Genomic DNA, 14612 nt, shown 5'->3' on the forward strand with positions numbered 1-14612 from the left:
ATGTGTCGCCACAAAGCGCCCCGTAAAAGATGGGAAAAAGGTAAACACTGGGGAAGGATGAGTAAAAAAATACAATCTAGACTGGGCTCCTAAAGGGGCACCCAGTCTGGAGTGGGAAAAAACCTCCATAGCAAAGCACATATACATATTACAACATACATCTCGAGACTTGCAACAGAGGGGGGGGGAGTAGGGGCTACGGTGGCGGGCTGCAGCTCTTCCATCACCCCTGAGGGATTCGCGTCAAGCGCGTTGGATGGGGGATGGGGTATGTGTGTGTGTGTGTGGATGCATATGTGTGTGTGTAAGCTTGCCGCGTGTGTCTGTTCCGCGGCCTTGGTGTTGTGCAGCCTCCAGTCAGTCCAAAGTCAACGGCAACAGGTGTGTGTCCATGAGAGACAAGAAGGGAGTTTGTTGTGTCTTCGCCACACTGTCCTTCGGGAGAGTTTCGAAGCCAAGGAAACAATCCAAGTTAGAATGTTTTGTATGCGAGCGAAAATAAAATCTGCTTTTCACTCTAAATCAGGGGTGTCCAAAATGCGGCCCGGGGGCCATTTGCGTCCCACAGCTGATTGTTTACCGGCCCGCCACGCATTCTGGAAATGCTATTGCAAACATTTTTAAATCATTTAAAAAAGTGGAATGAGCTGAAATCTAACGAGAGAAAGTTGCAATGTTGACACAAAGCTGCCATGCTGGCTGTTTTTTTCTTTTGTCTTTATTTTTATTGCTATTGCTCCCAAAAAAAAAAAGTTTTTCAAAAATGAATGATAAAGTGAATTATTGACCTATTCAAGGCTCCAAATACTTCAAATATTTCACTTCAAAATGTTTTATGTGGAAAATATTGCATATATTTTGTGGTTGCCATATAAAAACAACGTTTTCTTTGACAAAAAAAGCATACAACAAACAAAATAATAGTTCAAACGTAAAATCGACAGATATATCTGAGGTTGATCTCGTAACTTATGTGTTGAAAATAAAACAAATAATACAACTGTATCGCTTTATGAGTGGGGGACCTTTTGGATCCCAAATATATTTAGTGGGATTTTATTTATCTCTTCACTGTGACTACTCAGATATAATAATACATTTAAAATCAATGGTGTCCTGCATTATTGATCTTTTTAGGAATCCAATTACTTCACATCAAACTTGCTTTCTGAATGTTTTGGGCGGTGGGGGAAATACTGCATATTTCAGTTTTACTATGAAAAACAAAGTTGTCTTTAACAGAAAAGGCATTTTACTTTATATCAACCTGAAGTTGAGAGAGATTTACTGTAAGCGTTACATTAAAAATTAAAATAAGAATTACTTATTTTTAACATGTTAATGACGCCCTCGATGAGTGCCAGGAGAAAGCCTATAAATATATATATAGGAAAATAAATCAAACACTGTACTTTAAGCAAGTGATTGTTTGGCGTACCATTAAATGGAGGCCGCGTACCGTACCACAGCTTGAGAATCACTGATGTACAGTATAAGGTAAGCAACATTCATATCATGATGAGGCTGTATAGATGTGTTTCTACTCCTCCTTGATGAAAGACATCCATGTTTCACCTTGTATTGTCAGAAAAAACTTCAAAACTTTTACTTCCCTTAAAAATGTAATATTATTTTTGCATTAGATATGATGTGTGCTTATATTTTATTCTCATCAAAAAATGTCCAATACATTTTTTCAAATCCCGGATTACTGGCAATACAAGCAGCATTGAAAATCCTGAAAGATTTGTTATGCCGTTGAAAGCAATAACTTACTAAAATAACCAATGTAAAAACTGTGAACTAAATGTAAATTGTACATGATTCGTGTAGTTATCTTGAAGTGTCAATGATTGCATTATTTTCTTTCCTCTGTTGTTGCCATGCAGTGAGACCGCTGTCCATCGGAACTCTGGTGCTCCCATGTTGGGCTTTTCCCCCAGAGCGCTTCATTCGCTGACCGCCACTTACATAGCAACATACAGACATGCTTAAAGGGCCAGCAGCACTTCCTGTTGAACGCTCACTTTACTGTCCATCCACTTTATCTGTGGAGAGATGTCAGAACATTGATTGATTGATTATTAGTAGATTGCACAGTACAGTACATATTCCGTACAATTGACCACTAAATGGTAACACCCCACTACGTTTTTCAACTTGTTTAAGTCGGGGTCCACGTTAATCAATTCATGGTACAAATATATACTATCAACATAATACAGTCATCACACAAGTTAATCATCAGAGTATATACATTGAATTATTTACATTATTTACAATTCGGGGGGTGGGATGTGGGGGTTAGATTTGGTTGATATCAGCACTTCAGTCATCAACAATTATATCATCAGAGAAGTGGACATTGAAACAGTGTAGGTCTGACTTGGTAGGATATGTACAGCGAGCGGTGAACATAGTGAGCTCAAAAAGCATAAGAACAAGTATATACATTTGATTATTTATATTTGATTATTTACAATCCGGGGAAGTGGGATGTGGTGGGGGGAGGGTGTTAGTCTAGGGTTGTAGTTGCCTGGAGGTGTTCTTTTAGTGCGGTTTTGAAGGAGGATAGAGATGCACTTTCTTTTACACCTGTTGGGAGTGCATTCCGTATTGATGTGGCATAGAAGGAGAATGAGTTGAGACCTTTGTTAGATCGGAATCTGGGTTTAACGTGGTTTGTGGAGCTCCCCCTGGTGTTGTGGTTATGGCGGTCATTTACGTTATGGAAGTAGTTTGACATGTACTTCGGTATCAGGGAGGTGTAGCGGATTTTATAGACTAGGCTCAGTGCAAGTTGTTTTACTCTGTCCTTCACCATGAGCCAGCCCACTTTGGAGAAGTGGGTAGGAGTGAGGTGTGATCTGGGGTAGGGATGTCCCGATCCGATATTTGGATCGGATCGGCCGCCATATTTGCCAAAAAATGCGTATAGGCAAGGCATGGGAAAATGCCGATCCAGATCCAGTTAAAAAAAAACTCCGCTCCGTGTTTTCCAACGCACCTATTTAAATAATACATTCCACTTTTCTGCTGCTCCCTAATTTCCGTTCCGCATTTTCCAGCACACCTTCAACACATCTCAAGCAGTTGCTTTTAGCTGCTGGCATTACACTACAGGCTCTTCTCACTCTTTTCTGTCTCCCTCTCACAGACAGCAAGCGCACCTTCTTACACACGTCACATACTGTCACGTCATACGTCACATACTGTCACGTCATACGTCACATACGCATACGTCCTCCCCGAGCAGAGAGGTAGCAGCATGGCTAACGTTAGCTGTGATGCTAGCGCAGCTGTGTGACCAACATTCTCTCTAAGGTGCGCGGTTGTGCCATTGCGCACTGCTCAAACGTCCTCTGAGCATAGCAACTATATGCCACGCACAAAATCAAATAAGAAAATAAGCGCATAACAATTTTCGACACACGGACACGACATAGAAAACAGTTTTCGTCATCATTGTTCAAATATTGTAACGTCTGTCGAGACGCTTATCTCCAATCGGGGCCACACGTCCACACCATCAAAATGCCGAGGCAAAAATTTCCAGATCAACACCGTATGAAAAAATTTGTGATTTTTTTTAGTTGTGATTTCCTTCTCTGCATGAACGTTTAAAAGTAGCATATATTAATGCAGTATGAAGAAGAATGTTTTAATGTAGACATGCAAGCCTTGAAAGAACATTTTGAAAATCAAGACTACATTTCCTGCAAATGGGTGCATTTCTACCCTATATTTTAACTTTAGATTTATTCTCATATCAAACTCTTTTGGCTGTCTTTTTGACACTTACATCCGGCGCCCCCCTCCACACCCTGGATTATAAATCATGTAAATAATTCAATGTGATTATCTTGTGTGATGACTGTATTATGATGATAGTATATATCTGATAGTATATATCAGTATCATGAATCAATTTAAGTGGACCCCGACTTAAACAAGTTGAAACACTTATTGGGGTGTTACCATTTAGTGGTCAATTGTACGGAATATGTACTTCACTGTGCAACCTACTAATAAAAGTCTCAATCAATCAATCAAAACACATAGAATCATCATACTGCTTTGATTATATGCATCAAGTGTTCATTCAAGGCTGAGGCAAAATATCGAGATGTATATCGTGTATCGCAATATGGCCTTAAAATATCGCAATATTAAAAAAAGGCCATATCGCCCAGCCCTAGTTCAATGATGCCATTTCTGTTTGTCATGTATAATTTTGTCTATTTTGTGTTTATCCTTGAATAAACAGGTCAGTTTCTTGTTACCAACCATTGTGTATTATTCAAACTCCCCTAATTCAGCTGGCTAGTTGTTATCAAGAGTACTAAAACCCTTTTCAACATGATTCTGACAACTAAGTAGGCTAAATAACTTTAAACTTTAATACATGCTCGGATAGGCCAGTATCGGTCAGTATCGGTATCGGATCGGAAGTGCAAAAACAATATTGGTATCGGATCGGAAGTGCAAAAACCTGGATCGGGACATCCTTAATCTGGGGTGGAGGTCTAGAAGTAACCTGACTAGCTTGTTCTGGGATGTTTGGAGTCCAGATTTGAGGGTTTTGGAGGTGCTAGGGTACCAGAAGGTGCATGCGTAATCGAAAAAGGGTTGAATGAGAGTTCCCTTTGTTCCCAACATGCCATCATGCAGACTTTTCATTGCTTCCAACTAATTGACCTTTGTGTAATACACACAAATAATTCATACTTATGTTTTTGGTATATACTGCATGGAATTATTATTGTAGCGATTATCCGGCACCGGTGTTTAGTTGCTTCTGGTGTGGGGATCCAGATAAAGTGTGTGAATGTGAGTGTGAACGTTTTCTATCTGTCTGTGTTGGCCTTGCGATGATGTGGCGACATGTCCAGGGTGTACACCGCCGGAATGCAGCTGGGATAGGCTCCGACCACCCCCCACGCCTCAGAGAAAATGGATGAATAGACTTGGAATTACTAGGTGTTATAAAACACACTTAATAGTTTAGGTTGTTATTACGTAATTGTGTTATATTAGTTTGGTCATGATCTAAAGCGAGCATGTTTATGTGCATTTTGTGTTGAGCTGTTTGAAAAGCATCATGGTTAATACACAAACATTTGCATGAAGTAAACAATTTGTCCAGTCCCACGTTGCTAGTATTAAAAATCTGAAAAACATGACATGGCTAAAAAGCAAACAAATTTATCTGCAATTAACTTTTATGCGATTACCGGTAATTGCGATTAAATATTTATTCCTTTGACAGCCCGAGTTCGTACAAATATAAAAAGTACATGAAGATGCACTAATAAACTGCAGTTATGTAACAGAACAACAAAGTATAAAATAAATCCTATGTGACATGAACACACACTAATAATAAACACATGGCACTCTCTGAAGTTATTTAAATGAACTACAAAGTATAAAAGAAGTCTTATATGACCTAAAAAAAAAAATATATATATATATATATATACACAGTCGCGGTCAAAAGTTTACATACACTTGTAAAGAACATAATGTCATGGCTGTCTTGAGTTTCCAATCATTTCTACAACTCTTATTTTTTTGTGAGAGTGATTGGAGCACATACTTGTTGGTCACAAAAAACATTCATGAAGTTTGCTTCTTTTGTGAATTTATTATGGGTCTACTGAAAATGTGAGCAAATGTGCTGGGTCAAAAGTATACATACAGCAATGTTAATATTTGCTTACATGTCCCTTGGCAAGTTTACCTGCAATAAGGCGCTTTTGGTAGCCATCCACAAGCTACGGCTTTAATTTAATTTTTTAATAAATTTTTATTTTTATTTTTGTCACTCCTCTTGACAAAATTGGTCCAGTTCAGCTAAATTTGTTGGTCTTCTGACATGGACTTGTTTCTCCATCCAAAATATACATGCATCCATCCATTTTCTACCGCTCGTCCCTTTCGGGTTGAGTGGGATAAAAAGTATTTAGTCAGCCACTGATCGTGCAAGTTCTCCCACTTAAAATGATGACAAAGGTCTGTCATTTTCATCACAGGTATACTTTAACTGTGAGAGAAAAAAATCCAGGATTTTTCAAAAATGTATTTGCAAATTATGGCAGAAAATAAGTATTTGGGCAATAACAAAACTTCAACTTGAGCTTTTGTAATATAACCTTTGTTGGCAATGACTAAGGTCTAATGTTTCCTGTAGGTCTTCACCAGGTTTTCACACACTGTAGCTGCTATTTTGGCCCATTCTTCCATGCAGATATTTTCTAGATCAGTGATGTTCTGGGGCTGGCGTTTAAGAGCGGCTGCTGTGTTTAGATGGAGACAGGTGTGGACAATATTGGCATACTTGCCAACCCTCCCGGATTTTCTGGGAGACTCCCGAAATTCAGCGCCTCTCCCGAAAACCTCCCGGGACAAATTTTCTACCGAAAATCTCCCGAAATTCAGGTGGAGCTGGAGGCCACGCCCCCTCCAGCTCCATGCGGACCTGAGTGACGTGTTGACAGCCTGTTCACACGTCCGCTTTCCCACAATATAAACAGCTAATGATCTAGGGCGAGTTCTTGGTTTCTTATGTGGGTTTATTGTTAGGCAGTTTCATTAACGTCCTCCCAGCGCGGTAACAACACACAACAACAGCAGTCAAGTCTTCGTCTACCGTAAAGCAGTTCGTCTGCCGTAAACAGCAATGTTGTGACACTTTTAAACAGGACAATACTGCCATCTACTGTACATGCATATGTGACCCACCCATAATGTGTCACATTTTTTGTGTTGATTTATTTATTTTATTTTGTGGTTTGAATTCGTTTTTGGAGCTGTCATTACACATTTATCAGTATTCACATTGGTCAGTAGGGGGCAGTAGGGCGTTTCTTCCCAATTGAATGCTATCACCTGCAGACCGGAAGTTGTCTTGTCATTCTGATGAGCGCGACCAGTCTGTGAACAATTGAAACGTCCTGTGTGCTTTTTCCTCCTGTATAACAGGTTAGTTTTGGTGAATCAACTCACTGAATAATATCCATGTGATCTTTATAAGTTTAAGTACACATTCTGATGGTGGAGCCTAACTCTAAAGTGTTTGTGAGTTGTAGTTTGTATTTGTGAATGAATCCAGTGCACAGCTGCAGTAATCAATACAAAAAGGCGACGTGAGTGCGCAATGTTTATATAGGAACTTCTGATACTAATTCAGACTCCTAAATTAGAGCTCCCGTTTTCTTATTGATTTTATAATGTATATTTGTATAATGTGTGTGTTCTGAAATAGTGACAGAGAATAGAACAAGGATGGACAATTCAACCCTTAACTCAACAATGAGTTGATGAGTGTTATGTATGTGTATATGTGTAAATAAATGAACACTGAAATTCAAGTATTTCTTTTATATATATATATATATATATATATATATATATATATATATATATATATATATATATATATATATATATATATATATATATATATATATATATATATATATATATATATGTATGTATGTGTAATAAAATATATATATATAGCTAGAATTCACTGAAAGTCAAGTATTCTTATATATATATCTTAACCAAGCCCCCCGCCCCACCCCCGACCACGCCCCCCACCCCCCACCTCCCGAAATCGGAGGTCTCAAGGTTGGCAAGTATAAATATTGGAGACACTTGTCCCCACACTAAAAGTATACAGCGGAGAAGAAAACAATTTGATGTTTTGCAGCAGGCAATGTGTCGTGAACGTTGTCACAACTTGTTTATAAAGTCTTTACTTTGTTGACGGGGATGTTCACTCCTCCTTTATTTAACTGCAAACTGTATCAGTTCAAATTACATCAATACTAGCTCAAATGTTTTGTCATCTCATCGAACTGAACGAAGGCTGTGAAGATTGTGTATTCGATGTGACAGGTGTCACTCCTTTTTATTTTTGTTGGCCAAACTGTTGTACTGAACAAAGATAAGAACAAAGCTTGTTTATTAGACTTCATTTTCATTAGCCAAAACTGCTTTGTGTTTTATTTTGATATCAAAAAGTAAACACAAGGTTTTTATACATTACTTGTGTTTTTTTCATGTCACAAAGGTATTACTTCAAAAATCATTCATGTGACATAGCATTTTGTTAATGTTTTATTGTGTGTAGTTAATTCCTATACGACATATTTCTGCTCAAAGTCTTAATTGATCCGTCCCGATACATCATCTACATGTACATAACTTAAAAAAATTTATTTAAAAAAAATACCTCCCTCTATCAAAATGTAAAAATTGATATAAAGGCATCATGAAATGACAAAATATTGATATTAATAATGAATAAAAAAAACAGTTTGTATAGCCCTTCTAACTTGCCTTGGTGCCCTAAAATATGAGCCCTCCTTCAAGGCAACACTTTCCTTGACCTTAAAAAGTTAAAATTCGAGGCCTGAATATAGTTATACCTACTCTCAAAAAGCACAATTTACTGTTTCCTTGATGACCAAAGCAGTTATCTATTGTCTAGGTCAGTGTTTTTCAACTACTGTGCCGTGAGATACAGTCTGGTGTGCCGTGGGAGATTATCTAGTTTCACCTATTTGGGTTAAAAATATTTTTTGCAAACCGGTAATTATAGTCTGCAAATTATGTGTTGTTGTTGAGTGTCGGTGCTGTCTAGAGCTTGGCAGAGTAACCGTGTAATACTTTTCCATAACAGTAGGTGGCAGCCGGTAGCTAATTGCTTTGTAGATTAAACAGCGGGAGGTAGTGTGCAGGTAAAAAGGTATCTAATGCTTAAACCAAAAATAAAAACCGGTAATTATAGTCTGCAAATTATGTGTTGTTGTTGAGTGTCGGTGCTGTCTAGAGCTTGGCAGAGTAACCGTGTAATACTTTTCCATAACAGTAGGTGGCAGCCGGTAGCTAATTGCTTTGTAGATTAAACAGCGGGAGGTAGTGTGCAGGTAAAAAGGTATCTAATGCTTAAACCAAAAATAAAAACCGGTAATTATAGTCTGCAAATTATGTGTTGTTGTTGAGTGTCGGTGCTGTCTAGAGCTTGGCAGAGTAACCGTGTAATACTTTTCCATAACAGTAGGTGGCAGCCGGTAGCTAATTGCTTTGTAGATTAAACAGCGGGAGGTAGTGTGCAGGTAAAAAGGTATCTAATGCTTAAACCAAAAATAAACAAAAGGTGAGTGCCCCTATGGACTGGACTCTTACTATTATGTTGGATCCACTATGGACTGGACTCTCACAATATTAAGTCAGACCCACTCGACATCCATTGCATTCGGTCTCCCCTAGAGGGGGGGGGGTTACCCACATATGCGGTCCTCTCCAAGGTTTCTCATAGTCATTCACATCGACGTCCCACTGGGGTGAGTTTTTCCTTGCCCTTATGTGGGCTTTGTACCGAGGATGTCGTTGTGGCTTGTGCAGCCCTTTGAGACACTTGTGATTTAGGGCTATATAAATAAACATCGATTGATTGATTGATAAGAAAAGGCATTAAATCTTAGGGAAGGCTATACAGAACGAAGCTAAAACTGAACTGGCTACAAATTAAACAAAAACAGAATGCTGGACGACAGCAAAGACTTACTGTGGAGCAAAGACGGGGTCCACAAAGTACATCCGAACATGACGTGACAATCAACCATGTCCCCACAAAGAAGGATAAAAACTGAAATATTCTTGATTGCTAAAACAAAGTAGATGCGGGAAATATCGCTCAAAGGAAGACATGAAATTGCTACAGGAAAATACCACAAAAAAAAGAAAAAGCCACCAAATAGGAGCGCAAGACAAGAATTAAAACACTACACACAGGAAAACAGCAAAAAAGTCCAAATAAGTCAGGGTGTGATGTGACAGGTCGTGATAGTACACCTACTTTGAGACAAGAGCTATATTGATGCATGCTTGGTTATGGTTTAAAGTCATACCCGACAACGACTTTTTACTGTCAACTGAGTTTCGTTTTTTAATTATTTCTGCTGGTGGTGTGCCTACGCATTTTTTCAATGCAAAAAAATGTCCCTTGGCTCAAAAAAGGTTGAAAAACACTGGTCTAGGTCATCACTTTTGCTAAGTTTGGTGTTACATTGTACCTTTTGGGACGAACTTCAGTGAGCTGCTGAATATTCAGAAGCGAGACATCCCTTTGGCAGGCCCGTCGTTGACAAACTCGTGGCCGAGGCCATTTCCGCACTTTCCACACGACACCTGGATGGAAACATTGATTCCGTTAGTTCTTCGTAACAGTGCTTATAATGTTTTTTTCTAGTAGTTGTACTTTGAAGGCGCCAGGTCTCTCCTCGCGTTTGGACACACTGTCTTGGTGGATGGTCTCCGTGAAGGCTGGCCAGGGAGATGAGTGCTCAAACTTAGAGCGACTAGAGAAGAGCTGGTGACCACACTTGGTACATGCGTAAACCCCTAAAGGAAGGAAGATATAATGCATGAGCTGATGGCGCGGTCTAGTGGTTGACAGCGGGTTCAGTCTCTGCTCGGTGATGATGTAACCCTGATTTCCACAGTACGCCAAACAACTGCGGAACGTCGTTGCCACGACCTCGGACTCTTTCCGTTTTTATTCAAGTCTATCTGTCCGTTTACACCAACTGCCGGTCGCCGCAACACGGTGGTTAAATTCCTGCTTGTGTTGGAGAGGATTCATGCATAAACACTTTCAAAATAAAATAGTCCGTTTTCAAGGTGGATCGTATTTTACACTTTCAAATGGGTGGTCAACTTTTGAAAGGCTTTCAGACGTAATTTCACCTTGTTGACACAAAATGCTGATTCTGGAGGTCCGAAATTAAAGAATCATATACAGGCATATCTCGGGCAGCTATGTGCAGATACAGTCGTGGTCAAAAGTTTACATACACTTGTAAAGAACAATGTCAGAACTTTCGTCCAGAAGGTCTTATCTTTGTTTATGTGATGTCAGATGAAACAAAACTTGAGTTGTTTGGCCACAATACCCAGCAATATGTTTGGAGGAGAAAAGGTGAGGCCTATAATCCCAGGAATACCATAACTACCGTCAAGCATGGTGGTGGTAGTATTATGCTCTGGGCCTGTTTTGCTGCCAATGGAACTGGTGCTTTACAGAGAGTAAATGGGACAATGAAAAAGGAGGATTACCTCCAAATTCTTCAGGACAAGCTAAAATCATCAGCCCGGAGGTTGGGTCTTGGGTGCAGTTGGGTGTTCCAACAGGACAATGACCCCAAACACACCTCAAAAGTGGTAAGGGAATGGCTAAATCAGGCTAGAATGAAGGTTTTAGAATGGCCTTCACAAAGTCCTGACTTAAACGTGTGGACAATGCTGAAGAAACAAGAATTCACAGAACGTGCCCAATAAGTTACATACAGAAATGTTAATAGTGCAATTCAGACAAAGTTTTGACTTAACCCCTGAGGCATCTTATTATTAGGTTCAAACATTTAGCATCCTAATGTGCCAAAATGGACCTGCTTATGAAAGTGTTAAAATAGGTCATATTTGTCTCAACACTTTTTTTTTTTATATTTTCAACAATTTCATTATTTGTGTATATTTTTATGTCGTTTTTGTCATCAGGCCTTTGATGAAGGTTGTTTTGATTGATGAGAATTTTACACACACATGCGTACATAAATATATATTCATGACATTAACACTACTACTCTCTGTCTCAACTAAAATGCTGTACCACTGGTTTCTATTTATGTTCAAGTATTTACTTTAATCTACCAGCATATTTAAAATGTTTCCTTGTGCCATTTACATCATCCTTCCCTCTAAGACAGTGGTTCTCAAATGGGGGTACGCGTACCCCTGGGGGTACTTGAAGGTATGCCAAGGGGTACGTGAGATTTTTTTTTTTTATTCTAAAAATAGCAACAATTAAAAAATCCTTTATAATTAAAGCTGCAAGCAGCATTGGTCAGGCCCGCATATTTGGCAGGTGCTAGTCCTAAGTGTCCCAATACTTTTGTCCAGTTTTAGTAGTAAGTGTCTCAATACTTTTGTCAAGTTGTAGTCCTAAGTGTCCCAATACATTTGTCAAGTTTTAATCCTAAGTGTCCCAATACTTTTGTCCAGTTTTAGTCCTAAGTGTCCCAAAACATTTGTCCAGTTTTAGTCCTAAGTGTCCCAATACTTTTGTCCAGTGGTAGTTCTATGTGTCCCAATACTTTTGTCAAGTTTTAGTCCCAAGTGGCCCAATACTTTTGTCAAGTTTTAGTCCTAAGTGTCCCAATACTTTTGTCCAGTGGTAATAAGAAGTGTCCCAATATTTATGTCAAGTTGTAGTCAAGTGTCCTAATACTTTTGTCAAGTTTTAGTCCCAAGTGGCCCAAAACTTTTGTCAAGTTTTAGTCCCAAGTTTCCCAATACTTTTGTCAAGTTGTAGTCCCAAGTGTCCCAATACTTTTGTCCAGTTGTCGTCCTAAGTGTCCCAATACTTTTGTCCGGTGGTAGTCATAAGTGTCCCAATACTTTTGTCTAGTGTACCTACCTTGTCTGCATTGTGTAGGCACGCTGGTGCTTCCTGCTTTTAAGCAGCCATCTTAAAAAAAACAGCAGCGCAGCAGCATCAGCGCAGCGGGTCTTTGAAGGGTCATAAAATCAAAACCGGAGCAGGTATTAAAACGCTGTTCTGTTATTTTATACACAAGGGTTTAATCTCTCTCCTGTGTTAGTTTGAAGCCGAAACGACAAACGAGCTCAGAGGAGGTAGATTTTGATGAAAGGTGACCGGTTTTTACAAAAATTTTGTTTTGAAGGGGGAAGAGCAAACTTCCTGTTGATTTTTGCTGGGGGTTGTCAATTTATGAAATGTAGGTCTAAGTGAGACCTACATATAGGTTTTTGTTTCATGTCTCTCCGACCTTCCCAGTGGGAGTTACAGGCAGTTTTGTCAGTTTTTTCATCCGAGGAGCAGTTTTTTGTGCGTTTCATTAAAAAATTGCGCTAGAGCACAATTTTGAGATTTGGGGTTAGGTTTTTTTATTAGATCACAATTTTTGCCAGTCCTGATGTGTGCGTTCAGTTTGGTGAGTTTTGAAGCATGTTAAGGGGGTCAAATTACAGCTCAAAGAGGCAAAAGTGACTGTTTTTAATACTTTTTTGTCTTGAAGGGGGAATTGCCAACTTCCTGTTGATTTTAGCCCGAGAATGTACTATTATGAAATGTAGGTCTAAATCAGACCTACATAGAGGTTTTTGTTTCATGTCTCTCCGACCTTCCTAGTGGGAGTTACAGGCAGTCTAGTTTTTTTGTTTTCCTCGGGGGCGCTAGAGCGCAATTTTGTGTTGTGGTTCGTTTTTTTTTTAAAAAGGCAATTTTCGCAGGTCCTGATGTGTGGGTCAAATATGGTGAGTTTTGAAGCATGTTAAGTGGGTCAAATTACAGTTTAATGTGGCGGCGGAAGAATAAAGAATAATAAAACCTTACAAATTCAATAGGTCCTTATGTCCCATTGTATAAGGACTCCCTTTGGGAGTCCTTATACAATGGGCCATGCGGGCCCTAAATATAAATAAAAACCTATCTTTTTTTTCCAAATAGTTCAAGAAAGACCACTACAAATGAGCAATATTTTGCACTGTTATACAATGTAATAAATCAGAAACTGATGACATAGTGCTGTATTTTACTTCTTTATCTCTTTTTTACAACCAAAAATGCTTTGCTCTGATTAGGGGGTACTTGAATTAAAAAACATTTCACAGGGGGTACATCACTGAAAAAAGGTCAAGAACCACTGCTCTAAGACACTCTCAATATCTTACATTTACTGTCCCTACTGTGCGTAAAGAGCTGGTCTTTTTCTTTTAGAGCCCTGTTTGACTGGAATCAACCATTGGCTTTATCAACCATTGGTCCCTTCAAAAATGTCTCTTTTTGTTTATCTTGAAACTGAATGCCACTGTATGTAGTATGCCCTTGGTTGGACTTTAAATTAATAATTAGGGCCCGCATGGCCCATTGTATAAGGACTCCCAAAGGGAGTCCTTATGCAATGGGACATAAGGACCTATTGAATTTGTAAGGTTTTTTATTAGGGCCCGCATGGCCCATTGTATAAGGACTCCCAAAGGGAGTCCTTATGCAATGGGACATAAGGACCTATTGAATTTGTAAGGTTTTTTATTATTATTCTTTTTTCTTCCGCCGCCATATTAAACTGTAATTTGACCCACTTAACATGCTTCAAAACTCACCATATTTGACCCACACATCAGGACCTGCAAAAATTACCTTTTTTTTAAAAAAAAACGAACCCCAAAACTCAAAATTGCGCTCTAGCGCCCCCTAGAAGAAGAAAAAAACTAGACTGCCTATATCTCTCACTAGGAAGATCGGAGACATGAAACAAAAACCTGTATGTAGGTCTGACTTAGACCTAGTTTTCATAATTGTATATCATCGGGCAGAAATCAACAGGAAGTTGGCAATTCCCCCTTCAAGACAAAAAAGTACTAAAAACAGTCACTTTTGCCTCTTTGAGCTGTAATTTGACCCCCTTAACATGCTTCAAAACTCACCAAACTGAACGCACACATCAGGACTGGCAAAAATTGTGATCTAATAAAAAAACCTAACCCCAAATTTAAAAATTGCGCTCTAGAGCAAT

The 14612-nt window shown here is 38.9% G+C and overlaps 1 protein-coding gene across 1 annotated transcript in view; it reads right to left on the reverse strand.

The window, feature by feature from the left end:
- Nucleotides 1-700: 700 nt before the first annotated feature.
- LOC133615623 (methionine-R-sulfoxide reductase B1-A-like) overlaps nucleotides 701-14612 on the reverse strand; it is a 15572-nt gene continuing 1660 nt past the window's right edge. Inside the window, exons 2-4 of the mRNA XM_061974358.2 lie at nucleotides 10274-10416; nucleotides 10089-10203; nucleotides 701-2048 (exon numbers count right to left, since the gene is read on the reverse strand). Of these exons, the coding sequence (XP_061830342.1) occupies nucleotides 2029-2048; nucleotides 10089-10203; nucleotides 10274-10416 (278 nt within the window). The 3' untranslated portion in view covers nucleotides 701-2028. The remainder of the gene's footprint in view (nucleotides 2049-10088; nucleotides 10204-10273; nucleotides 10417-14612) is intronic.

Source organism: Nerophis lumbriciformis, linkage group LG22 (assembly GCF_033978685.3).
Source record: "Nerophis lumbriciformis linkage group LG22, RoL_Nlum_v2.1, whole genome shotgun sequence".
NCBI lineage: Eukaryota > Metazoa > Chordata > Actinopteri > Syngnathiformes > Syngnathidae > Nerophis > Nerophis lumbriciformis.